At 36.2% G+C, this 27998-nt stretch overlaps 1 protein-coding gene across 1 annotated transcript; it reads left to right on the top strand.

Annotated features, from left to right (window-relative positions):
* LOC134543259 (uncharacterized) lies at nt 1-27982 on the top strand. The gene is made up of 8 exons (XM_063388172.1): nt 1-107; nt 186-323; nt 1501-1580; nt 1637-1874; nt 5235-5509; nt 12420-12518; nt 22128-22169; nt 27418-27982. Exons 1-8 carry the CDS (start codon nt 1-3, stop codon nt 27477-27479), a joined length of 1041 nt encoding a protein of 346 aa, XP_063244242.1. The 3' UTR covers nt 27480-27982.
* Nucleotides 27983-27998: the final 16 nt, after the last annotated feature.

A 27998-nucleotide genomic window follows, 5' to 3' on the forward strand; every position in this document is an offset into this window, starting at 1 on the left:
ATGGAGGATTCGCCTTATGGAGGTGGTGGCTACCAGCCCAGAGGCCGCGGCATGGGGAGGGGAGGCCCCCCGCGAGGTGGTCGCGGCACTTTTGGCGACAGAGGACGGTGAGTGTTGTTACGTACTGGTTTCCTGGGCTGTGTCGGGGTGTGAGTGTGTGGTACAGTTGCGGTGCTCTGTTGCAGCGGTGGTGGCAGGGGCATGATGCGAGGGGGCCCGCCGGGCAGAGGGGGCAGGGGCGGTCCCCCCAGGGGCAGCGGGGGCATGAGCAGAGGGGGCGGTGACCGTGGAGGCGGAAGCTTTGGAATGGGTAGTGGTGGAAGGTAGGTTACTGGTTCATCATATCTCAAACGTACAACCTGTATTAGTTGTTCTGGTGTCCAGTGAACCCTCATTTTTACTTATCCTGGATTTGCTAATTTCAGCGATATAATTTTTTTTAAATTTGCATAGTCATTTTTCCCTAAGTAATGATTCATTACTTTCCGACTTAATGCGAAAGCATCTCCCACCATTAACTTTGCAACAGTGCTGCATTTAATAGCAAACCATCTGTCAAAAATTTTTGGACAGGATGATAAAAGTATAAAATGAATAGTGTGGAATTTATTATATATTACCGCATGTGCGTGTGGTAATAGCAGCTTCGTTTGCCATTGTATACAACCTACATTCTTTTGTTTGTGCCATGTGCCGTGGTAAACCATACGGCCATGAACCAAAACTAGTAATGTGAAATTGAAAATGTAAGTTTAGTTTTATGTCACGCCCCTATAAAATTAAATGTATTATTCAAGAAATAAGTTGTAAATGCAGTGGATTGCTTGGCTGTTATTGAAATAAGTTAGAAACATAACAAATTAAGGTAAATAATGGTGTCTTCGTACATGTTTGCTATGCTCATTTTACATTAGAAATGTTTTGGAAAGACATTTGGCAGCACTCAGTTTCGAAACATTGCAACAGAAACATTTGTAACTTTTATTCCTAACACTTCTCCCTCTGGCTTTTTTTTTCTTTTTAATTCTTGGTCCTGTGAAATATAAAAAAATGATGTGCTACGGTATAATAAAAATTTGGAATTCTTTTGAGAAGATTTTTATCTGAGTTCTACAGTGTTAAAACTTGTGGTTCGGTCATTTTCTGTTTAGATACTTTTATGTGAATCTAGCTTCACAAATAGTAATTTTCCAGTATAGCTTTGTGAATCTCAAACGGCAGAAGTTGTAGCACTTAAAAAATAAATTGAAAAAAAACACATATGTAGTTTTTACATCAAAATTTTCCTGCTTAATACATTTAAGTAACATACATTTGACCAACTTACATGTAATAGAAACCATATACCAGTTATTTCCTGGGGTTCATGAGCTTAAAATAAGTTCCCCCAAGAACCTTGTACATTTTACTGAGAAGAAGGGTGGCATATGTCAGTTTGATTGTGTGGTAAAGGGTCAATGTACATGCGCTGGTGCAGTTGGACGGTGGAACTGCTTGCAGGGGTCGAGGCATGGGGATGAGAGGGCGCGGAGACTTCACCCCGAGAGGAGGTGGGGACAGCAGGGGCAGCTTCCAGAGAGGTGAGCTCGGGAGGCCTGCACTCGTGGAGACACTGTGGTGTTGGTTGAGCTCGGAGCCAGCTGCCAGCACGGGCGTGTGTTGCAGGTGGTCGAGGAGGCAGAGGGGGCGGTATGGACCGAGGCGGGCGTGGCGGGGGCGGCAGGGGGAGCTTCGACCGCGGCGGGCGGGGGGGGCGCTGGCCCCGTGGACAGGTACGGAGGTCCAGGGAAGAGAGGCGGGCCTCAAGGGGGTCCCATGGCAAAGAGAGGGCGGTTCGACTCTGCGCCCGGATCCAACGGCTACGCTCCGCCCAGGTCAGCAGATTATAATACATTACTGAGAACACCTGTTTTTTAAAAAATATAGTATAGCACTTGTCAGTATTTGGATCTTTTACAATTGGACTCTCAAGTTATGTAAATAAATATAATGTTGAAACTGCCGATATTTACACTAGTTGCACTAATTTGTTTAACCAAACCAACAATTTTTCTTCAAATTCGTCATTCTTTTAGCTTCTAATTTATTTATCTTTAAAGATACACTGCCACATTTATTTGAAATTGTCCCACGGTTTGTGACAACTCTTAGTGTGGAAATCCCTATGTCAAATTTCTTCCCTGATTGAACATGTGGTTTTTTTTTATTCTTAGCTACAAATTAAATTAATTCTATTTATCAGCAACTTTTTTTTTCCATTGTGGAATGGCAAAATGAGAACACACCAGAATGGCAAGGAATGGGAGAATTTATTATAATTTTTCTAGACTAGAGTGTTAACCGTTAACACATGTGTCTCTGAACATTGTGTATCTTCAATATATGGGATACACAGCATTAACCAGCACTAATGTGTAGCGCTAGTGTTCAAGCACACTTACATTTGGTTTTGCATACAATCTTATTATAACAATTTACCTTTATATGGAATAGAAGTGATTTAAAAAAAATCCTGTAAATTGTAAAGTAAATGGTTTCAAATGTTAAATGTCAAAAATTAGATAAATTTTTTTGATTAATTAGATTTTTAAAAACATTTTTGCATCTATTGAATTTAATAAAGCAAACATTACAAGTGGGAAATGCACCATTCATGAAACATAATAAGGTTCTACTAACTGGAAATATCTTCTAAAATTTATTTCATATTATAAATAATTTTCCATCACTGGAATTTTGTAATCAATAATTATTTCCAGCCTTTATGATGTCCTGAATCTCTCCCTTGACGTACCGTGTTTTATCGCATAATCGTTGCTCATTTTATACTAAAATCAAGTTTGAAAAGTAGGGGTGTGACGTTTATGCAAGGAAAAAAAATTTGTTAGGTAAAGTTATTCATAAAAACAAAACCCATTCATGGAAAGTATGTTTATTTAAAAAGTGAAGTATAAAAGAGCACGCCAAACAATTTAAAATAAGTCATGCAACAAAAACCTTTCTTCAACTTTAAATAGAAAAACAAATTTGCGAGCCTGACCGAATGCATAATGCATAACTAGAGACCCCGAAAAATGGTGAAGCGCGAAATTCACGAAATAACGCGAAAATTTGATACTTTAAACGAATTTTGTGACTTTCCTATGATTTCGACGTAATCAAGAAATTCACGAATTTTCGCGCAAAATTCACGCTTTTTCGCACAAAATAATGTCCTTATGTCGCAAGTTCTATTTATTTGCGCCATCATAAACATAGGCGTGAAATAAACATAGACTGAAAGACAAGTGCAGTGATATTATCTTCATTTTGACACGTTACTGAAATCCACGTATTTTTATTACTCTGTTTACAAGCAGTAAATATTGCCATCGCAAATGAAAACAAAATGTAACAAATGTCAACAATCAATATGTGCGCACTACCAACATAACAAAATTGACTCCACAGTTTTCGTGTTTTGAATAATGGTCGTTTCTGCCGCAAGGCCACAGGTGTCCATTTTTCTAACCTAATTTAATTGCATGGAGCTAAGATGGCAGTCATTTTTGCGAAAGAGAGATGAAATTGGATGGATATTATATTTTTGATCAGCGGGGTCAAAATTATGATGTGCAAGTTCTGCAACGTGCGGGTTGATTGGACACACAAAGACACGTGCAAAAAGCATGTGGCAAATGACACACACAAAACAAAACAGAAAAGACAATTATTTTGTCAAGCAAATTCTACCGTGTCTAAACAAATCTCGATAGGCGACAGCATGAATAAAGTAAACAAGCTTGAAAGTGCAGAAAACAAGAATTTGTTTCTGATTTTGTTAATATGATGCTTTAGGTTAACATTCCTTTGGAAAAAGCTGATCATCCAGCTATAAGGTAATCGTTTAACACCCATGTTGAAGGTTAGCCTTATTTATTTAGAAATGTTTTCCCCCTCTAATAAAAGTTCATAAGCATATGTAGGCCTACAATATTATCAATTAACTTACCTTTAGGCCCAACTTACCTTTACTTCAAATAAATTAGCAAGTACCTCAGATTAACAAACACTTAAATAGGATGGATTGCATTGTGAAATGGTGAGCACACCACAAGATATTTTTGACTGACTGATTAATTGATGGTTTGACACTGTAATCCAGCAATAATCTTGAAAAGGAAAGGTTAGGTTAGGTTTGGCTTGGCTTAGAATTGTTTTGAGTAAATTAGCCCATTAATATTTTCAGCGATAACCTTATAAATGCTACCTATTTATAAGTATATTGTAAGTTATGTATACATTTAAGGTGCAGGGGATTTTCCATCAGCCAACACTCTTGGAGAAACTTATGTCCCAAAAATTGGCCAGGCAAATAAGAAAGCAGTAAGGCACGCTGTAGAAAAGACAAACAGATTGTATTCTTGTGTGATGAACGACAAAGTGGGCCGATGTAAGGCAGAGTCTGCTACTTTGTAGTGCCTATCCGCTATGAGGTTTTTTACACCGCCAATGGCATAGTTTTTTCACCATTTTTTGGGATCTCTATGCATAACTATCGTTGTAATACACACCATGAAAGAGTGCGGGCCATCAAATGTAGTTAACTCGGCATTCGATAGAGAGCGCGCGTTGCGTGCAATCGGCGAGATATCGATATTCGACTACGTGTGTATGCTCTATATGGGAAGCAACATAACCAAACATGAATGATGCCAACTAGTGTAGGCTACATTTTTATAAGCGGTACACCGCGGCGATGCAAACAAACAGATAAAGGTTATAACATGTAAGAAAACTTTGTATTTCCGTTATTTAAATAAGTAAGTGGTAATGTCAGAATAAATGTTAGATTTATACTTTAAATTACATCAATTTATATGGAAAAAATACCTACACAAAAAGCTCGGAATCTAATAACGGGACCAAAAACATCATGCGACGATTACGCGAGAGGTTTTTTTTAGTCAAATTTTGACGCCATAATATATAGGTGCAACGATTATGCGATAAGAGGGGTATATCACTGTTATCTGTTCAAGAAAGAACTTTTCATACATTTACACCTTTTACACTTTCCTGAATTAAAAATTTTTCAGACACCCCCTTGAATAGTGTTAAAAATGGGAGTTTTGATGTATTCAATTTGTAGTACAGACTGTCCAATTATTCACGAATATCAAATATTTCTCGAATACTTGCAGACCTCTACTCGAAACACCATTATCTGACTTGAACTGCACTGGTTTGGGCAGAGCGGCGCCAGCGTACCCCCCTGCCGCGGCCAACAACCACTACTCTGTGGAGCCTCCTGCTTACGGGGCTCCAGGGTACGGGGGCAGCCAGTCGTACGGGGGCGGCCAGGCCTACGGGGCGGGCTACTCCAGCGCAGGCGGCTACGACGGGGCCGACTACTCCGGGGGCTACGCCCCCCCGCCCGCGGAGCCCGCGCCCGGCTACGGGCCCCCTCCCGCCGCGCCGGGCGGCTACGGGGTGCAGCCCGACAGCTACGCCGCGTACAGCAAGCCAGGTGCGTCCGTCCGTCCGTCCGTCGTGATGCTTGAACCTCTTTTTGTGTGTGTGTCAACGTGTGGAACCTGTTTGGTAGTTGTCTTTTTTGGTGTGTTTGTACAGTAGAATCCCGCTGATGCGACCCCTCACAGTTTCCGAAAAAACGGACTTATAAACGGAATGGTCACAATAGAGAATTAGGGGTGTCACCGCATCGTCGGATACATACACGTGAATGCCGCTCGGGCAGTGTCTAGCCGAGCTCGGCGCGTCCACTATCGCACGAAAAGCCGTCTCAGCTGTCATGTTATCTTACCCGCCCGCACGAAAAGGCCGCTGTGGTAGGTAGCTTCTGCGAGAGCGTAAGAAACTCGTCCGGCCAGGCTGGCGGTAGCGGCGGCTTGACGTCATACGTGACGTGACGCTTACCTCTCCATCCCCTGCTAATTCTTCAAGGCTTATCCCTCCCAGAGCCACAAACCATATAAAAACCCCCATCCCCCTTTTCCGACTAACATTTCAACACATTCCCTCCCTATTTCAGCCTTCTGCGTGAGAAACTGTCAGCAACTTCCTCCCCTCCCACACTGCGTGCGTAAAACCAGGTTGTATAGTCCGTTCTCGGTAAAATAAATATTTTAATGGGCTTATATGACTGTCCTTCGCCGTTAATAAATACTTTATAAGTTATTATGATACAATTACACTAGAGTCCCGTTATAGCGAGGTGTCACGGTTCCGGGTTTGATCCTCGCTATAACCGTGTCCTCGCTATAACCGAATTGGACAAATTTTGGCCCCCAAAAAATAAAAATTAACCGAAAATAGAATGAAAATTGTGTTTAAACCTGTATAATTGGAAAATAACAGGTTATATTAACGAAATCTTAATTTCTGTGAGCAGATGTGTGAATTCTCTTTAAAACGATACCCCATAAGTACGGATGCGATCACCGATTGCGTCAAAATAACCAGAATACCCTATCAAGCCACGTAAGTATAGCATCTCAGCCCGCGGCCGACGCAGCATTGTCCTGCTATCTATTGCCGACGCGGGCTGTCTGCTGGCGGCCATGTTGGTTCGGGATGTTGCTAACAGGTGGTGCTAGTGTAGCGCAACGATTTAATTCCTTACAAAAAAGCAGGAGTGCGGCTGCGGCAACGCACGTACGCCTCAAACGTAATAGTTGCTGGAAAACTATACTTTTTTCATTTAAAGAAACCTGTCAACTTTTTTAGAAAATAAATTTGGGATTAAACTCTAACCATCACCACCCCTTTCTTGGACAGATACCCCAACAACTGACCGAAACAAAAGTTACAAGAAAACTGCCCTAGCGATTCGGAAATAAATACGGTAGTGCCGACTAGAGGTGTAAAAGTAACGAAAAAATGCGTAACCGTATGTATTTGTTACTATAACAATTAGTACTCGTTACTATCGTTACGTTACTCGTTACTTCTGATACCGCATAACATGCTATGTTATGTTGCATCAATGAATCCAGTCGTATTGCGTACGCGTACAGTATGACGTCGCGTAAATAATAATAAATAGAATATAAACAATTAACAATATTTGATAATTAATAGTTTTTGTTAACCAAGAAACAATTAAATTTCATTAGAGCGGCTTTTTGACATTATCTCTTTTAAGATAACCAAAAAAAAACGTGAAAATACGCGATTATAAAAACAAAAACAAACATTTCTAATTTGTAAAAAATACTTTCTTACGTTGTTTCTGTTCCAATCTCAAACTTTGACTACACACGGCACAGATAACTAACAGAAGTTTGATAAAAGAAAGAAAGGATGGGATATTTTTTTTAAGCCACGCACTTAGGTGGCGACTGCACGGCTGAAGAATGTGACGTGTCAATGGCAAGATGTCTAGTGGCGAGCGAGAGGGGTGGAGATAAAGCAGACAAATAGCAAAAGCGCGCTACAAGCGATCACGCCGTAAATTCCTCAAAAATACCTCGTTATAACCGTGTTCTCGCTATTACCGTGCTCGCTATAACGAGATTCTACTGTAGTTTATTAGTCACACAGCAGTTTCTGCTGAAAAATCGCTAATACCTCGAATTTTATTGAATAGAAAAATTTATTAGGGCCGTAAATATATTTATTTTATTGTAGTTACTTTTCCATCTGCATTCCAACGGTTTTTTTTTTTACGCTGTGAAGGGATGTGGAAAAATAATTGCTTGAGCTGTCAAAATAAACATCGCTGACGGCAAGTGCGGGAGAGCATCCTGTCGGTCCGTCGTTGTGATTATCTACTCCAAAAACATGTCACAGCATTTCAGGATAGTATTGTTCTTATATCTTTCGTTTATAGCCGAATGTTTTCTACCTGATCCACACAAGTTTCTTCGCCACGTTTTGAACGAAAATAACCACCAGCCGGCTAGCATAGCCGAACTCGCGTGACGCGAGTTCACTTAGCGCGAGTATTTATCGGAACCCATTGTTCGGGGTATGCGAGTCCGAGGTGTATAGCATAATTCCACGCCATTTTTTTTTTGTTTATCTGCGTATGTGCAAAGTCAGCGATGTTATAGAAAAATAGCCGAGAACCAAACACCTGGCAATGTCGTTAACACAGTGAACACAGCTTTGTGTGGCCAGTGACACCTGAGATGCAGCTGGCAAAATCACACTAACCAGTCGCAAGACAAAGGCACGGGACCGGGACGGCAATAGATGCGTGCAAGATGCTATCAGGTGATGATGCGCACAGTTTACCGGTACTGGCTAGCTTGGTCAGTCTAGAGGGGTGGTATCTATTTTTTAGGCGTCTGCGAGCAGAAGATTTTCACTTCGAGTCGAGCTCGAGCGAGTTTGCTAAAATACTCGCGAGTATCGAGTCGAGTTCGAGTTTTTTTTTTTTTTTTAAGTTTATTGCACATAAATTTACTGTGATGGAGTAATAAAATGTGAGAACTTTTGAGAAAAATATGGAAATAAAAAAAGAAACCATTATCATTGTTTGCCTACTAAATAGATAGACCTACATTAGAGGTCTGCGAGCCTAAGAATTTTACTTTGAGCCAAGCTCGAGCGAGCCTACTTGAAAGTTCTCGAAGCTTGAGCTTTTGTGATACAGTTACACTTTTGGGAAATTATTTTTACCTTAAACTTAGTAGGTATAATGTTTGAATAAAGTATTAAAATGAAGTGGGCTTATTAATTTTGGGTAACTATTTACAGAGTGCTTTTATAATTTGCACTGCTAGGAAAAAAAACATGTTTTCCATTGAATCTAACCTGTTTCCATTGGTTCATTAGTAACTGATATCATCCAACTAACATAACCAAAGTTTACAAGTACGTATATGTTTGTGTAAATGTAACATATCTTTGGAATAATTTCATCCTTGTCAATTTTTCTGGAGTCCTTACTGAGCTTCAACTAACTGAGCACCAAAAATCATGTTGTTTGAAAAGTACATTCACATTGTTTCAACATTTCCACTTTTCGGCACAAAAATTCTGAGAGAGATTGTCATAGAGTATTAAATTCTGTTCTTCAATCTATCATGCAGAAAAATAATTTGTTCTGCACGTTCAGGAGTTAAATTAGCTCTACGATTGGAGATGGTGTTTACAGCAGAACAGAAGCGTCTCTCGCTGGCAACCTGTGTGGCTGGAATTCTTTAGTAAAATTCTTGGTAAATATGTAGAGTCGCGGTATAAGCGGAAAAAAAATGCTAAAATTCTGAAAATACTTTTATTCTATGCTCTTTCACTTCCTCTTTTCAAATCAACCGGCGGAGATAAGAAATTCCAAACACTTTAGGAATATCGAATTTTTAAATTTTCATCACAATACCTGGGTATTCATGCGGCGATCAACATTGTTTCTGGTTTACGAGTATCTATTATGTTTCTTATTGGACAATTTTGTCACGTGACAGTTCCGTGATTGGCCAGTATTCAAATGAACCAATACGTGATTATTTATTTATTTATTAATGTTCCGTCGGAGGTATCGCGACGTAGGTGAACGACTACATCATTTCCTTCTAATGGCAAAGGAAATGTACCCGCCTCCAACTTAGGTAGGTTTTTAACGTTTCTAATTTTAAAGTCTTATTTATTTGGATATTGTTGCGCAAGTAATAAGTAACAAAAATATTTTACGTGAGTTGTTAATGTTAATCATTTGTCCGGGTTTGTTAGGTCAGGTCAGTTACATTATAAATACTTTAAAACTAAAGAACCATTGAAATTAATTCACATTATTTTTTATGTCCGCTTAGTTTGAAAGTATTAATAATGTAACTGACCTGACCTAATCGACCATTTTATTTATTAAACATTCACGAACACACGGCAAAATAACAAAAATGGTGTCGGTCTAATGGTTGTACAGGTGTTGTATTGCAAAATTAAAAAATTCTATAGCTCCTAAAGTATTTCGAATTTCTTATCTCCGCCGGTTTTAATGAAAAGAGGAAGTGAAAGAGCATATAATAAAAGTAATTTCGGATTTTTAGAATTTTTTTTTCGCAAATACTGCTACTCTACATGTTCAAAATTAAAAAAATTGTATATCTCCTAAAGTATTTGGAATTTCTTATCTCCGCCGGTTGATTTGAAAATAGGAAGTGAAAGAGCATAGAATAAAAGTATTTTCGGATTTTTAGCATTTTTTTCCGCATATACCGTTACTCTACATATTTACCAAATTGTTTAACCTCAAAATTAGTGTCAAATATCTGTAACTTGTCATTAAGTTTAATCAATTTAAAGTAATAAAAATAGAAGCATTTTACTTAATTCAATTTACACATGCAAAAAAAACTTACGCACAATAAACCTACATGGAAATTAAAGTCTTTTTCAATGTCCTGTAGTCTGAAATATGTTTACTCATGTCATCAAATGTAGAGCTGTACTGAAGAAGCCGATTTTGCCAATATTTAGTTGAATCGGCATTTCTGCCAACTTCCAATACTCTTGTTAATTTTCGGCCGATATTACTAAAAAACGAAAGAGACTGCCATAACCTAAAAATCCACGAGTACCCTTTTCACTTTTCGTAGTAGTACTGCATTCTTTCAGATCACATTATTTCTTAGCAACATGTGCCAACCGTACATATCAATATTTAACATCCTTTTTTTTTTTCAATAATGTTCTTTAATTTTAATATGTCCTAAATAAATACATTACCATCACGGTAAATACACATCTCGGTTATTACGGCAACTATAGTGCAAATGTGGTAACTATCATGCTTCTGCAGTAGTTATGGTATCTACAAAGAATCTTTAGTTCTTTTTATGGTAATTATCTTAAGATAACTATTGGAATTGTACTGTAGTTATGGTACATCATCCATATTTCTTCGTAAGTTGTTGTTCATTTGTCTTTTCTTCATATTTATATTTACGTGCGCCATTACTGGCAGGAACTTTCATAAAAATTTTAAACGGGACTTTATATCACACATTTAATGGCGTAAATGATGAGACCCCGGACAATTTAAACGCTTTTTACAGTAAAATGCGGGAAATCTTTCCGCATAAAGCGGGAAATACTTCCGCATAAAGCAGTAAAGTGATACATTAATGCTATGCGGAAAATTAAAGAAGTAAAAAAAATTAATCACGGAAATTCGTAAATCCCGGGTACGTAAAAATGATGTGTTCATGTAAATGGTCGATCATGTTACATTATAAAGTAAAGGATAATAGTGTTGTAAGACTTTTATTCCGATATAATGAGAGTCTTTTTTTTTATAGGCACAGTGCAAGTAGAGCTCGCTCGAATTTCGAGTTGTTGAAAAGACACGAGCTCGAGTTCGAGTATTACTAAAAAACTCGACTCGAAACTCGAATTTCGAGTACTCGCAGGTGTCTACTATTTTTAGTATGCCTGCCTGCTTACAGTACAGCGCTCGCCACGATAAACATGAACACATAGCGCCCAACAAAGTGTAACAGACTTGTTTTTCAGCCGATTTTACTCAAATTTTCGACTTTCTCTGCTCAAATTTTTCACGTTTTCTCAAAAAACGGTCGTATAAACGGATTGGACGCATCAGAGGGGGTTCGCATCGGCGGGATGCTACTGTAGTATCTTGGGTGAGATGGCCACTTGATATATTTGTGTGTACTATAAAAGTATTTTATTTTGCGGTCATCTCATTTTTTCCTTCAGTTTTCTTATTATGTTTGAGTTTTTTTTTTTAGTATCATCAAATTAAAAATACGAGATGCTGGCAATATTCTAGTCTTCTGAATTGTGCATCAATATTTTTTTGTAAAGCTTTTTGTGCAAAACTAAACAACTGTGTGAACAAATCTTAAATTAATAAACTTTGCAGTTGCTATCTTGTAAGTATGGCTGGGCAATACATTGTCTTCGATTATTAGCATTGATGTTTAAACTGTTTGGTATTTATGGCTAATCATTTTTTAGTGGCAAATATATTTTGAACTTACAAATTTTGACAAAGCCAAGACTTTGAAAGGAAAAGTTTATAAAAATTTATGCTTTTTCTAAAATAACAGCATTTCGTTTGTTTGTATTTAGTTGCCAAATTTTAATACGTTAAAGCAATTAACAAAACATTTAGTACACAAACTTTGGAAAATTGGTGGCATCAAAGCTTATTCTCTTGTTACAAAAAAAACAGTGTGATGCTGCAATACGTACTTGTTACCTTTGAATTGTTTTTCATTTGGATACATTCAAGGTTCTTAACATAATTGTACCAGTTAGCCTGTTAGTTTTTCATGAAGCTTATTTTAAATGTGCTAACTGAAACATGTTTGCTATATTACTGATGGTTTTTTATTTTTAGTGTTTCAAGTGGCAATCATGCCTGTAGTGCTTTTTTTTTATGTAGAGAGAGAATATGTTGGGCGGTGGAGACTGGTGGTAAGTGTAGTCGTATGTTTGTTTTGTGACAGCCCCTGTCGTCGACAGTTACGGTGGGTACAGCAGCGGGCCCGGCTACGACACTGCTCCGAGCTACGATGACGGGTATTCCACCGGTGCCAGTGCTTACGGTGAGTTTTGCTTGCCAGAGGACTGGTTGGCTGGGCGTTAGCACGGATCTCTTAACTAAATCTTAGCTTCTAGCTACCAAGTATCAAAGCGGTGGAAACGACAAAGCTGCCTGAAGGTGAGGTGAGTAGTAACCGTCTCCACACACGCTGCTGCCAAGTGTTTGCATCTTGTGCAGAAATAAAGATAATTTTTAGGACTTTGTGCATGGTTTGTGTTAATATGCTTGAGACCAAAAAGACCTGCCTTCTTTTAACTTTTTTTATCTGTGTAGCTGTCGTGTCCTTGGAAAAGAGAGTGTGAAGGTTGGTTTTAGTGCATAACATATATATAGACTCCATAAAAATTTTCATGGTTTATGGATTTTTAAAGTTTTTTTAATTTACTTTTAAATAATAGACAAAGGGTGTATGGCTAGCTGAAATTTTTTGTTGTGCTTGAGATTCTTAATAACCAGAAAAATGACCAATTTTTACTTATAGTCTTTAAATTATAATGAAAGCAGTCAGGTTGAAAACCATAGGCTTATGTTTTTTTAAAATTTAATTTCTAAATTATGAAATTAAAATATTTTAATAATGTAATTGAAATGTACATTGAAAGCTTCCTTTTTTTCTTTCTTTTGACATGAGTATGAACAATATTGATGCAGAAATAGTAAAATAAATAGGTGAAACATACATTAGTGTCTTGTTTAACTAAGTTTTTGTTTTATGTCAAGCTGACCAAAGCACAGTTACCGGCAAAGACAGTTGAAACATGTTCTTAAAGACAAGAAAATGATATAACCCTATAACTAGGGACTGGAAAATGTCGTCGTTTTGAAAGTGCAAAAAGCGGTGGTTTGAATTCTTAAAAGCGGTGTTTTCATTTTGGTGTTTTCACCAATGTGATTTTTTTGTGGATTCCCAAAATTAACAGTCAAAATTAATATGAACATTATATATTGATACAGAGATACTTGTAAAAACATTCTTAAAGCCTTTACAATGAGGAAATTATTATTTACTTATCATAATATCTGTACATAATTTTAGCTTTTATATTTGTTAGTAATGCTCTTATCAAAAAAATTCAGTTTCCTGCTTGTCACAGATCATAAAACACAATACATAATATTTACAGCTGCAAAGTTGAATACATATGTAACACTAAACACATAGACATGGCATACAACTAACACACTAAAACAGTGTTCAACCTTCAAATAGATTTCACTGAGAATAGCTACATTTTCAGCATTAAGGCGCTGTCGTTGGTCACTTAGAACAGAACTGTACTTAGAAAAAAATCGTTCGCAGTCTGCATTTGCACATGGCAACCATACACTTTTCAAAGCACCCTTAGAAAATTCTGGATGATTTACAGAAAGAGACAATAATATTGCAATCAAATCCAGTGATGCATCACTTTTGTCTCCTAACTGTTTCTTCACCAAGAACTGAAGCTCTTTATAGCCTTGAAGCAATTGACTTTCATCGCAGTCCTTGAACAATGCCATTTTCTTCAATTTTTTAACAAGATCTTTTGTTACTTCCGTAATTAAAATCTGTGCAGGGTCAAAAACACTCAGTTCAGAATAAAGATGACTTGCAGGATCACTTGAAATTAAAGCTAGCAGCTTAGTGTATCCATGTGATGCAGCTTTTACTAAGGCAGATTTAACCTGAGCTTTTGCAACATTTCTTCCACACGACTGCAGTGCTAAACTTGTTTCTTCGCCAAAATTTCCTGCTTCAGCAAGCTGCAAAACTTGCTCAACTTTGCGTAGGTTACCACACAAAATGTTGCTACAAGGATATGACGACCCTTCCAACAACTTCGTCAAGTCAACAATTCCCTTTGCTGTTTCTTTGATGAAGGCAGCCTGCACCTTAACATTAAGGACCTGTTCCTGTGACAAACTTGCCAAATACTGAACTTCAACATTGCTAACTGATGCTATGTCGTCACTCTTCATGAACTCAACAATAGCTTCTATGTAGTCGGATACATAGGCTACAGACTCGTACCACGAAGACCATCTCGTGAGGACTGGCATTGGGAACAGTGGAACCCTTCCAGCTTCATATTTATCATCCAGAAATTGCCGGAACAGATGCTTTCTCTTTCGAGTGTTCAGGAACGCACTCTTGATTTAGGAAGTGGCATTTTGAAGTTCAGGAAGGTGCTTTCCCAGAACATTCAAAATCAGATTGAGTTTGTGCGCCCAACACTGAATCACTACAACATTGTCCGACATCAAGTTGGTAAGTGTGTCAAAACACTTCCCCATGTATCGGGCTGAGTCTGATACTAAGGCCAGGACACTGTCATAGCTAATGTTATATTTGTTCAAAGAATCAAGAATAGCTCTTGAACAACTTTTTGCATCAGCTGTTTCAAGAATGTGGACATCACCTACTACGATTTCAACTTGGTGACTGGCTTCTATAATCTTGAAGATTATAACGAAAACACACCGACCTTGTTTGTCTGTTGTTTCATCGCAGCATACCGCAAGGTGCTTTCCTTTGACCTTCTCCTTGATGTTTTCTTCCCTTTCCATATTTAATCTGGGAAGGTGCTTTTCTCGCAAAGTCTTTACACATGGCAATGCGCCAGATCCTGAAATAAAATTTCCTCAAAATTAAGACCACCATTAGCATAGTTTACTGGCATAACGATGTACTTCAAGTTAACTGTTGTTGTATATTGGGTCAATTGCAATTTACAATACTGGACATTTGTAGTTCAGGAAAACGTTCTATTTCCTAGGTTAGTACTACACTCGTTCAGGTATTGAAAACAAAATAAAAAGTTTGTTAGGTTAGGTCAACTACTTTTAAAAAAAAGTTAATTGTAGTGGGGATGATTGGTTAGTTCAAGTACATTAAAAACAGTCCGGTATCGCAAACTACAATAGACCTGTTATATCTGAATTTTTACTTACCTTCAATAAATTCATTCATGGAGTTCACCATGTGTTCATTGTTAAGTTTCTCAAGTGGTATGTTAGCCTTTACAAATGTTTCTGTGACACGTTTTCCAAGATAATCTGCCGATTTTTTGTCTTTGACAACTTTATTAAAGCATGATGCAACTGATGTTTGTAGTTTTGTAGTCTCTTCTTTTGTTGCTGCTAATGACGCCACGTGTTTTGCCGACTTTAAATGTTTTTCAATCGTGTCTTTTCGATCCCACGAAACTTTCGTGTTGCAAAACTTACACATAACCGTGCTATTATCTGTACAGTAAAACCCCTCCTTCTTATACTGAAATGCTCGATCCCTTGCACTTAATTTATTCCGCATTTTTACTCACTCACTAGTCACTATCCAATTAATAATCTTGTTAACTTGCCGATTTGCCCGTCGGAGTAGAAGCCAAAGTGAACATGACGACAACAGCAGTTGCACACCAGTGAAAACTATTCTCTTTCAAGTTAATTTTTTTTTTCTTCCGTGGATCCCAAGGAATTAAAAATAAAAGTGTTTATATCCCCCGCAGGCATCATGTAAATAATTTTATCTTTTTTTACCGTCACTTTTTGCCCGATGTATTAAGTTATTTTATTATGTTCTCCGTAATTACGTCCCAAAGTCCCACTCAATGGCGTGTTAATTTTAATCATGAATTTAAGTTACTGGCTAGGAGCGTTATCCGTAGGCCATAGCAGCAAATAAAAAATGGCTGCGATGACTGGCGAAAGGAATGGTTTACACCGGCGGACTTTTATTTAATTAAAATGAATCAACGTCACGTTAAGTGTTTCATATTAAAGCGGATGTTAGTTAATAAATAGAAAATCGTAAATTACTTAGCAATGATTAGCATCGCAAATTATTATAATACATAATAATAATTAAAGTTTTACCCTTCATGTTTTTTTTGGTTAGGACATTTATTTCCTTACATTTTTTTATTCAAACGAACATATTGTTTGTGAATTGCGTCAATGCGTGTGACTGCGACTTATTTTTATGATTATGATACTAAATTTATAATAAATAAACCTTTTCGCGCATAGTTTGTTAAAATTCGTAGAAATTTCGTTTTTTCGCAACAAATGGTATTTTTCGCGTTTTGCACTTAATTTCGCGCGAATTCGTGAAAATTTCGCGATCGCGAAATTTTCTAGTCCCTACCTATAACCATTGTGGAAAGTCTATAGAAAATTAACCTCAAGATGCCATTTACTTACTGGGAAGATCATTAAGTGATGTTAAAGAAACCACACTGAAAAAAGCTGGAAAATTATCAGCCCAAAAAAATAACACCAAGATGATATTTTTTCTTTATCTGTGTTACCTGAGGTAGCTGTGGTCCACATTAACTCTGTTAATCGAGACTACTTTATATGGGACCGTAATAGAGTAGTTTGAAATGCAAGAACCTGTGTATAAAACTTGGCTATGCATTTTTATGAACCAGAAAATTTTTAGTTTAAAAATTATTCCGTTCATAAAAATGTTTTTTATTTGTACAGTGTATGGGTTAAGAATTTATAAATAACAGATTATTATTACATATTTAAAGCACGTATGTACTGTGTTGCAGAAAATCAATCCAATTATTTCAATCTTCTTTGCATCATCCAAGTAGCAATCTTCTTCATTAAATTTTTTTTAATGAATCCTACTTGCATTTTTAATTTAAAAAAAAATTGCTGTATTTACTCTCAGAAGGGTAGCAGCTATAATTGGGGTTATAAAAATACGACGATTTCACACAGAGGGTTATCCTTGAATAGGAGAAATACATTCATTAGTGTCTCATTAAAATTTTACCCATTAAAATATAATTTAATTTGATTGATTAATATTTTACAATAGCGGGAAAGGGATATATGAATGAAGAAAAAAATATTAGCGGCGAATATGGGTCGCATCATAAATCTGTGTTAAGTATAATTCTATATATAAAAGTGAAGTCCTTCGTTTCTCAGCTTATTGGTGCATAAGAAATAAGGCACTGGTGTGAACTCTCTGCCCTCTTATTGTGCTTCTTTATTACTCTAGGAGGGAGTGCCCTTCCCTTCCTCCTACCCTCTATCTACTTTGACTCCTCCCAAGGTTAGTACTTTTGTACCAATAGTTTCTTTGGACTCCTCCCACAAGCGAAAAGATAGAGTAGTAGTTTAAAAAATTGTAGTATGAATTTTTTTGCTTAGGTTAAAAATTAACGGTGCCACTGTGGGGTTGACTGTGTGAGTAAATAGCTTATGCTGGTTTTTATGTGTATAATTTCACATGTAAGTATAATTTGTGTAATTAAAATATGTCGGCAGTAGTGTGAAGCCTTGTGAAAAGTGCGGTTATTCTACGTGTGCTGATGGTGCTGGTAAGTGATGTGTCTGTTGCGCTGGCTAAGTCTGTGCAAATGCACTAGTCCCGTTATAGCGAGGTGTCACGGTTCCGGGTTTGATCCTCGCTATAACTGAATTGGACAGATTTTGGCCCCCCCCCCCCCCCCCCCCCCCCCAAAAAAATAAAAATTAACTGATAATTGCATAAAATATGTGTTTGAACCTGTATAATTGGAAAATAACAAGTTTTATTAACGAAATCTTAATTTCTGTAAGCAGATGTGTGAATTCTCTTTAAAACGATACCCACAAGTACGGATGCGATCACTGATTGCGTCAAAATAACCAGAATACCCTACAATGCCACGTAAGTAAAGCGTCAAAGCCCGCAATCGATTACTCGGCTTGTCCCGCGGCCAACGCAGCATTGTCCTGCTATCTGTTGTCGATGCGGGCTGTCTGCTGGCGGCCATGTTGGTTCGGGATGTTGCTAACATGTGGCGCTAGTGTAGCATGACGATTTAATTCCTTACAACAAAAGCAGGAGTGCGCTAACACATGTACGCCTCAAACGAAATAGTCGCTTGAAAACTATACTTTTTTCATTTAAAGAAACCTGTAAACTTTTTTTGAAAATAAATTTGGGATTAAACTCAAACCATCACCACCCCCTTCCCGGACAGATACCCCAACAACTGACCGAAACAAAACAAGAAAACTGTTCTAGCGATTCGGAAATAAATACGGTAGTGCCTGCTATTTGTCAGATAGTAAAATAAATAACGTGACGTGTTTGTAAACGTGTCACGACTGAAATAATTTCAAACAAGTTTATAAATATTTGTGTATTATTAACGTGATCAATTAGCAACAAGTATAAAGACGGCTCTAACTTTTTTGCCCTAACATAGTTATAAACAATGTTATTATTCGTTAATGAAAACGTCCCAACAAATTAATTAAGAGCGCTTATATTTTTAAAAAGTGTACGCATTGTTATGTTTATTGGTGAGAAAAAATATATTTGGTCTATTTTCTAAATAATAAGAAATGCGTACAAGTATATGTATATTCAAAGGCTTGGTTTATTCGACTCGAGCATACCTTGGCCTTGAAGCCAGCCAATGATGCTGTGACTGTGTGTCGCAGGCACAGATAACTGACGGAAGTTTGATGAAAGAAAGGACGGGATTCTAGTTTTAAAGCCACATACTTAGGTGTCAACGGCATGATGTCTAGTGGCGAGCGAGAGGGGTGAAGATATAGCAGACAAATAACCAAGGCATGCTTCACGCGATCGCCGTAAATTCCTCCAAAAGACCTCTATATAGTCGTGTTCTCGCTATAACGGGATTCTACTGTACTTGTTTATTTATGCGAAGCGAATATCAAATGTTAAAATATTTCTGGAGTCAAATTGAATTGTGAATATGGTTCTTTCTCCAAAAAGCTTTATTACTTATTTTATAATATACAAGGTTGAAATTAAAAAAATCATTTAATATTTGTAATATTTGAAGTGATTAAATAATTACAGAATTGGACCCTATTTATAACAACATTCAATAAAAATTATAAATTAACTATGCGTGAAATTATTATCGAGCATTTATATAAACGTAGTGCCTGGAAATAATGTTTTGAAGTAAAAATAATCATTACATTTTTTTTTAAAAATAGATCATCTATCATATCCATTATAATTTATTGTATGAATCCTAATCTTCGTCCAAAATTTTGGCTGAAACAGTTTTTGATGAAACTAATTATTATTGTAAAAACATAGATTGAAGTTCAAAAAAAATCAAAACTTTCTTAGAATGAATTTTGTTTGAATTAATTTTAAACCATATTAATGTTATCTTAATCCTTGGTGCAAAGAAAATTTTTATATGGCCATGTTAATAGTGCAAAGGAAGAAAAATTGTGTTTGAAGGTCAAAAAAAATTACTTTAGTTGGCATATAATATGAAAATTCATTCCAAGCTATGCAATTGTGCATTGTAAAACCATTGAATGCTGGATACATAGATTTAAAAATATTTGTAATATTTTCGCTGCATGGAAAATGGGCAAATATTTAATTGATAGTTTTGTAATATTGGAGAACATAAATATGTTATGTACATTAAGTTCTTAAAATGTTTAGAAGTTTATAGAAGTTTCAAAATATTTCCAGAATTAAAAAGGTACTTCAAAATCTACCTACACCTGTAGGCTGTGCCAAAAGGGATTTTTTTTTCTTCGTGTACAGTCATTTTTCCTTTACTATTAAGGCATTACTTTCTTGCTTTATGTGCAAGCATTTCCTGCAATTAAGGTTGCCACAGTGCTGTGTTCAATAGCAAATCATCAGGAAAGTTTAAATGGAACAAGTTGAAAGCAAATAGTTTGAAGTTTATTTATTATCTAAGTTACTGCATGTGCTTGCGATCACTGAAGCTTAGTTTTCCTTTGCAAACCAATTTTTTTTGTGTCACTTGCCACGGTGAACCTTTACTGCCATGAATCCAAACTTTGTTTATAATACAAAAATTAAGTTCATTTTGCTACATCTCACCTTTAAAACTTTAATGAATAATGCATACTGTTTTTTGTTTTCCATAAACAGAGGATTACTGTGCCATTGTTATAATAAGTTGTAATTAACATGCCAAAACCTATAAATATGCAGTCGTCGTGCATGTTCGGCAATGTTTGTTTTGCCACCTCAGATATTTAGGGAATATAGTGTCGGCACTGAATTTACAACAAATTATATTATAGCATGGAAGCTATTTTAACTTTGTTCCTAACCCTAAACAATCGTTTTGAAAGTAGTTATTAGTTCATTCAAAATAATTATTTCTGATGAAAATCTGAAAATATTAAATATTAACAGCAATTTGACTCAAGTCCAATTATGAATTGTTTGCATTGACTTTTATCTAGGCACTCATTCTCAATTACCGTATAAACCCACGTACCACCCGCACCTATTTTAAAGAAATCAGGTTCAAAAAAGTAGGGTGTGGGTGTTACGTTGGTCTTGGGCCATTTTTGCACGGTGACAAAATAACGCCGGCGCGACTGGAGGTTGCTGCGATAGTCAAGAGGGGTAGGGGAAAAGGATGGGAAGGAAGCGGCAGACAGTCAAGGTCACATTCCTCACAGCGTTGTCACGCACTCACGCTGCAGCTTCGCTGGTTACAAACGCGTGCTCCCACGCACTGTCCTATCCTCATTTGCAAAGTACCCGGTGGTTTTACCCGTGTGTTGGCTGCAAGTATTGTAATGAATCATAAAAAGTTGCGTTCTTTCACAGTTGTGGAAAAATTAAAAATACGTTATCAGTGAAACAGAAGAAATCGGTAACCGTGCTGCTGGGCAAATATATGATGTTGACAAATCATGTGTGAGGGATTGCAGGAAAAGTAAAGACAAACTGCTTTCTGCCAGTGGTGATAGACGTGCGTTCCGTGATGCGGTAGCAAAGTTTTCGGAGATAGAGGAAAAACTCTACGACTACATACAGGACAGGCGGAAATTCAGGTACGCTGTAAGCACGGAAATGTGTTCGCTAAAGGCGCTGCAAATTGCTCTTGAACTTGGCGTGGGTGAAGGCTTTAAAGCAAGTAGGAACTGGATGCGTAGGTTCATGGTAAGGGTTTGTCCATGAGGCGGCGTACTACAATCTGCCAGCGTTTACCGACAAGCTACGATGAGAAATTAATAGCATTTCAGAGGCATGTGTTAAAGCTGCGGAAGCTGTAGAATATGCCACATTTAGGCACAAGGTTTTTTATTATGCATGTAATATAAATAGTTTTTATTATACGTGCCTAGGACTCGCGTGCTTTATCGTTTATTTGTTTGAATGAGGTCATTGCCCAGCGCACGATAATGGACGCGGAAGATTGTAACTGTAAATAGCTGGGAGCTGGGCAAGGTCACGTGCACATACGGTGTGTTGTTCTCGATCGCGCGCGGCGATTCTACGTTCTACTCGCGCAATGTTGCCACATTGCAGTTGCCTGCCTTCTGTACACTTTTAACACAAATGCCGAGGCTGTAATAAGTAGTATAGTACTTATTTGGTAATTATTTACGATTTGTTACTGTTTGAAAGGAAAAGAAATCACGACTAAATTATTATTTTTTCCATGCAGATTTGCAATAAAAACATTTTTTCCCACCATGGCATTCTAAAAATAAGGGTGCGGGTCTTACCCGGGGGCGGGTGGTACGTGGGTTTATACGGTATATGCACGTCCATAGGAAATACAGTATTCATTATTTTTGTTGACTTCAAGATAACCTTGCTAGTAATTAATTTTATTTTCAGATGTTCCTGGTTATGGTGGTGGCTATGGGAAGCCAGAATACGGTAAGATTTTTTTATGATGCATTGGTATGAATTAAATTTGCTGTGATGTCTACTGGTGAAAAATAGAAGAAATTTAAGAATATTTTTAGTTTTAATTTTATGGGCAATTTCAAGAAAATTTAAGGTTCATGCCTATATTTTTAGAATAATTTTTGCTTGTATACAGCTTCAGACCTGCCAACTCTAACGATTTTGGTGTGAGGCTCACGATTTTAAGGTCCATCTCACGCCCTCACGCCAAAATAGGGTTTCCTCACGTTTTTTCGGGGCCCCAAGATCTTGTTTGTAAAAGTTACAAAACAAGTTTTACGAAAGTTTACAGTAACGAGTTTCCATCAATACTCGAGTCACGTAAAGGAAGCAATTTTGGGTTTTTTTGTTTGCCGTGCTGATTTTTCTATCTCGCGTAGTGGAAGAGGAGACATTGTGAAACATGTCACTAAAAAAAAAACCAACTAACACATGAAGTGTATTGCTTCCAATAAAAAAATTAATTTTGCTGTGAACAGTGATAATAGTGTTTCATGAGCAGAATGTTATTTTACATCTTTTTTATTTGCGGCCCTGCATGATCACTACACGACAGCGCTAAATTATGTTCAACTAAATTAAATCTGCAACCTATAATTTGTTGAAATACATTTTGGAGCAGAGACTATGTAACATATGTACCTACAGGTATGTCACTTAAATTTAAAGATTCTCATTTGTTGTTTTTTATATCTTAAACCTGTATTTATGGGCCTGAAAGTTTTTATCGAGGACCTCATGATTTTTTAAATTTGAATGTTGGCAGGTCTGCAGCTGCAGCTTTTCAAGATTGAAATTGTTTCTGGCTCTCTTTGATTTGGGTGTTACTTAAACTTTTTATTAGGATATAAATTGCTATCTTTGCTGAGTGTAATGGTTCAGTAATGGCACACATGTGCCTATTAGTGATATCATGGGATTAATCTGATGAAAAATAATACAGCCATTTTAGTGTTTTATCGCATAATCTTCTCACTGTTATTCTAGGGCGTCAAAATTTGTGTGGGTAGTAACTAAACATGATCTTGCCAAAGATCACAGGACAGTTTCCAAGTTGCAGTAAGGTATTGTAATTATACTGGGAAAATGCTGTATTTACAGTAAAAGTCGATTAAGACATTCCCACGCGAAGTTAAATGTTTGTCCCATCATTTTCTCCGTAATATGTAGATAATTTTTTCCATGTTAGATCTTGCTTATAAACTTTGTTTACTCGATAAAACCTTGTTTATATTAAAAGTTGAAATCCATTTTTAATATTAGTTTTCTTATTCGCTGAACAGAAGTTTCAATCTTTGTCTGTTCCATTGCCACTTTGAAAATATAGCCAAGCACTAGGTGACATTATACGTGTTTGCTTACGTTGATGCCTATATAGAGTGCGCGCACATAGACTGACATCGATAACTCACAGATTTTATGTAAAGCGCGCACTTTCTTGTGCTGTGTAAACTACATTTGATAGCCTGGCCCGCACTCTTTCATAGTTCGTGTGTACTACGACATGAACCTTGTTAAAATATTTCTAAATGTTGCCATATTTAGTACCTCGGTTTTCTGTTATCATAAAATCGAAGGAAAAAAATTATTCCTATTTGATAATCTGGAGAAATGGTTCCTGAGTCAATGAAACGACAATCGAAAATAAGTATCCCAGTTCAGTTTTAATCAAGAACCTCAGTTTCTGTTATCAATGCAAAAAAAATTGTTTTCTTTCTACTTGATAAGCTGAAAATACGGTTCCTGAGTCTTCAAACGGTAATCAAAAATATAATTCAACAACAAATAATACATTAACACTCCTTGCAGTAGCTTGAAACTTAATTTTTTTTAGTATTTTTGTGGTTTCAATTGATAAATTCTAGTACTGCCAACTTAATATGAGTTGAAGAATACTCTATAGAAAACATGTTTTGAGAGTTATCTTAATATGTAGACATGTTTTTTTTTTCTATGGAATGAACTTTAACATAAAAGATTGCATCGTAACAGAAACACACAAAAATTAAGTGAAAAAGATTTAAATTATCATTTCTGGGTTGGGTAATTTAAAGGAACAGAAAAATCAGGGAACTTGCAAGCTTACTAATTAGAATTTAAATGCTGACACAAATTTGCTAGTGAATGTTAAATTTTTGGTCGGTTAGTTATCTTTAAATTTTCCCAGCACTAAAAATTTTATTTTTTGTCTGATACTGGTACTAAATTTCTGTCCGTAGTGAAATTCTCATGGTTACTTTTACTTGTATGAATCAGCTGAAATATTTTAATAAAGTGTCTTGGTACACTTCCAGCAATGTAATAAGTTGTTTTTTAAGTAACATCACTTTTTATTGTGCAATGTTTTCAGAATACCTCACCATTGTGAAAGTAATTTTTTTGTTTCTGAGCATGCCTGCACAAATTAATCTGATGATATTTCACCAGTAGTCATCCAGCAATTCAACTGTGCGTGTGTATGTTGATTGAAATAGTCTATTGGAATTTTTGGATGTTGGTAAAAATTTAATCCATGAAATTTTCATTCAACAACACTTATAACAACGCAAATACGACGAAATATTTTGCTTCTGCAAATTTTCAGTTGTATTTTTATATATATATATATATATATATATTCCATTGTTGATAAATTTCTGTCTGTAAAAAAAATTGATTTGGACAAATTTACACATTACTACAATAACACTGAGCTTAGTTTTTTTTTTATATATATACACAATTCCACTTGTGTTCTCACCGCTAGTTGCCATAAATCGCAGAAACGGCAATAAAGAGCCATGGGGAAAAGGTGAAAGTTCTGCTGGAATTCCGGGCAGTCTGCTTATTCTGGTGTTTTGTTATTGTGTATGCTTATTTAAAAGAGAAAAGTATATAATTTTACAGTTATTCAAAATAATTATTTGGCTGGGAAGAGATGTTTTAAAACCATCACGTTGTGTACAGCAAGACTGAAATTAAAAAAAAATATTGGGTTGGGATCTGCTACCAATATGCAGGAGTACGATTGTCTCTAGGGTATGGACAGGCAAGTGAAAGAATGTTTGCCTCCATCTGCTGGATATTAGACCTAACAATGATCATGCATGTCCGTATTTGGCACACTCGACTTCTCAGTCCCAATACTGTTAAACTCATTTTAAAATGACTTGGCTTAATACGATTTTCCACCTAAGATGTCAAGGTAATATAGCACCAAAAGATTGCCAAATTATTAACTGTAACATGCCCCTTTTAATACATCTTGGTTTTTATATGTTCCTGCTTAATAAGCACTAAATCAACACAATCATATTAAGGTTTTCAACAATAATCCTTGCTCATTATTTGATCGAAAACATCCTGATTGCCATGGTGGAACACTTGTGTTGTAATCAAAGAACCACCAAAACAAAGCCATGTTAATTTCCCTAGTGGTCTTTAACTTAGCATGAAATCAACCTCGACAACCACCCTTTATCGGTCAATCGATGTGCCTGGCTGGTGTGCGTAGCCGGGTGGTTTTTGGGTCTCACATCTCACTTCATTTTGTTGTGAAGTAGAACTTAAAATACTGCTACATTTAATAACAGTAGATTAGATAAAGAGAGTTGCTTTCAATTATATATTTTTCAAACTTACGAATTAACCTATTTATAAAGCATGTAAAATTATATCCTCACACTTGGTGTTTTATACAGTATTTGTATCTGATTATGAATTAAGTAATATTTACTGTACTGGAAAATATGGTATGCCTGGCATGGCTCTGCAGTGTGGACAGAGAAAATTATGTAGGCCACATCAGCAAAAAAAAACAAGTACCTACTATAGTAATTTTTTAGAAGTTTTTTTTTTTGCAGGTAATGAAGATAAATAGCTTATATTATTATTCCTAACAGTGATTTACACACACTGATTATTGGATTATGACTGTCTCTTTAATATTGTATCAGCATGCCAATTGGTTCATCGTAAGTATGGTTAATAATGTTAAACCAAGGGCACAAAATAAGAATATTTTTAATGCATATAGATATTAACGTATGCAATGAAACTTAACCACCGTGCAAGTAATTTTAATCTTGCATCAACATTTTTTTTAAAATTTCTAACAAAATTAATAATTTTTTGTCATATTTTTTGTTTTTGTCTACAAGCATCTTGTCATCTTAAAAAAAATTTTAATCATTGAATATTAATATTTGTATCTATTCAGAGATATACAAAGTTTGTGAGCTCTTGGCTACAGCATTTGATCTTTTTTCTATCGTAATTGTAAAAAAATTTTTTTACTAAGTCTGCAAGTCTTCTGGATACGACGTGGGTGTTCACAACGTACCAAGTGTGTACAGCAAGTCTGGCTAGTAAAGCTGAGACAAAGAATGAATGTTAATACAGAAAATAACAGTGTTTGTAATTTATATTTGGATCAACCAATGCTATAATTGGTATATGTAATTTTAGAGATAAATTTGTGACTGCGAGAATCATAAAATAACATAATAGGTATGGTTATGTTATGAAGCCTTTGTTATAATGCTTAGCAAGGTTGAATATGTTATTAAAATGATTCAGATAGCATAAATAGGTTTTATTTTAATATTTTACATAGCCAAGAGACGTAGGCAAAGTATAAAATAATGTAAACTATGCATCATGAATCAGGAGCCCAAAAGATGCAGATGTTTACAAATATTGACAGAAAGAAAAAAAAAGGTGGAATTGGAACAAGGTTTTTAAGAAAAAAATTTAATTGTTTGAAACAATGGCAATGGGTTGGTTAGATTTCGTCAATGACTCGCAAAGCGTATTTTAATACAGTAATAAATATTAAGAAGTATATAATATAAAGCAATGCATTAAGCTACTGGCAAATTAAGCATTGCAATTTTGCATTCATTATATGCAAATTTACAAGTGTTTTTATATGTAAGAACAGAATGATATGGATATAATAAATAGGTATGAAAATATTCAAATATAAACCAATTAAGTATATTTTGTCACACTGGTCATTCAACGCAAATTTTATTAAGAGCTGAATGAAAGTCCGAGCAGAAATTTCAAGGAGCATCTCTTGGCTTGTAAAAAGTATTTTGGTAAGGTAGGAAATGCATAAAGTTTTGAGTCTGTAGTTCCTTGAGTGTAGCATACATATTGTTGGTGGCATGACACCAGTGAAAAGTGTCACTCGCTGTAGGTCCTATAATGTGTGTTGGTGTTACGCTGATTTCAGGTGGCAGTTCAGCTGGCTATGGCCAGTCGCGTGATTATGGGGGCCAATCACGTCGCTACTAAAAAGATGCTAGTGGCCATTATCACTTTGTCAGGTTTAAACCACTAGAAGAAGTATTTTTATTTAATGATGCAAGGCTGCCATATGGCAGTCATAAAGTCATCTGTGTCATCGTACTTTACAACTCCACAGTAATGAAAAAATTTTTCTCGTAATGTGACGTCAAGATAATTTATGAATGTGATTTTTGTCGTAATAACAGAATTGGCTCATGTAGACTGTCCATAGATTTGAGGGATCTTTGTTTTATCAATGTTAATCATGATATGTAACAGATTTATTAGTTCAGTATTTTTGTGTCATGTGGAAGAGCAGCTTTTTAATGAAGCATTCCGAAATAACTTTCATGAATAAGCAGGGTTTTCTTTCTATTCTGCAGTGTAGTGTTAGGCAAGTGAGATCTGGACTTTTTTTACTACTTGGCTTGTCTTAGTTGTGCATTGTAAACTTTTGTTTTCAAGTATTATTTGTAAATAATAACCATGAGGTTTTCACCTTTATACAACCTGGCATTTTTATTA

The sequence above is a fragment of the Bacillus rossius genome, assembly GCF_032445375.1.
Source record: "Bacillus rossius redtenbacheri isolate Brsri chromosome 9 unlocalized genomic scaffold, Brsri_v3 Brsri_v3_scf9_2, whole genome shotgun sequence".
Classification (NCBI taxonomy): Eukaryota; Metazoa; Arthropoda; class Insecta; order Phasmatodea; family Bacillidae; genus Bacillus; species Bacillus rossius.

Coding starts and splice junctions, on each gene's coding strand:
- LOC134543259 (XM_063388172.1), top strand. CDS start 1: ATGGAGGATTCGCCTTATGGAGGTGGTGGCTACCAGCCCAGAGGCCGC. Junction 1,875..5,234: donor AACGGCTACGCTCCGCCCAG/GTCAGCAGATTA, acceptor TGGTTTGGGCAG/AGCGGCGCCAGCGTACCCCC. Junction 22,170..27,417: donor CTATGGGAAGCCAGAATACG/GTAAGATTTTTT, acceptor CGCTGATTTCAG/GTGGCAGTTCAGCTGGCTAT.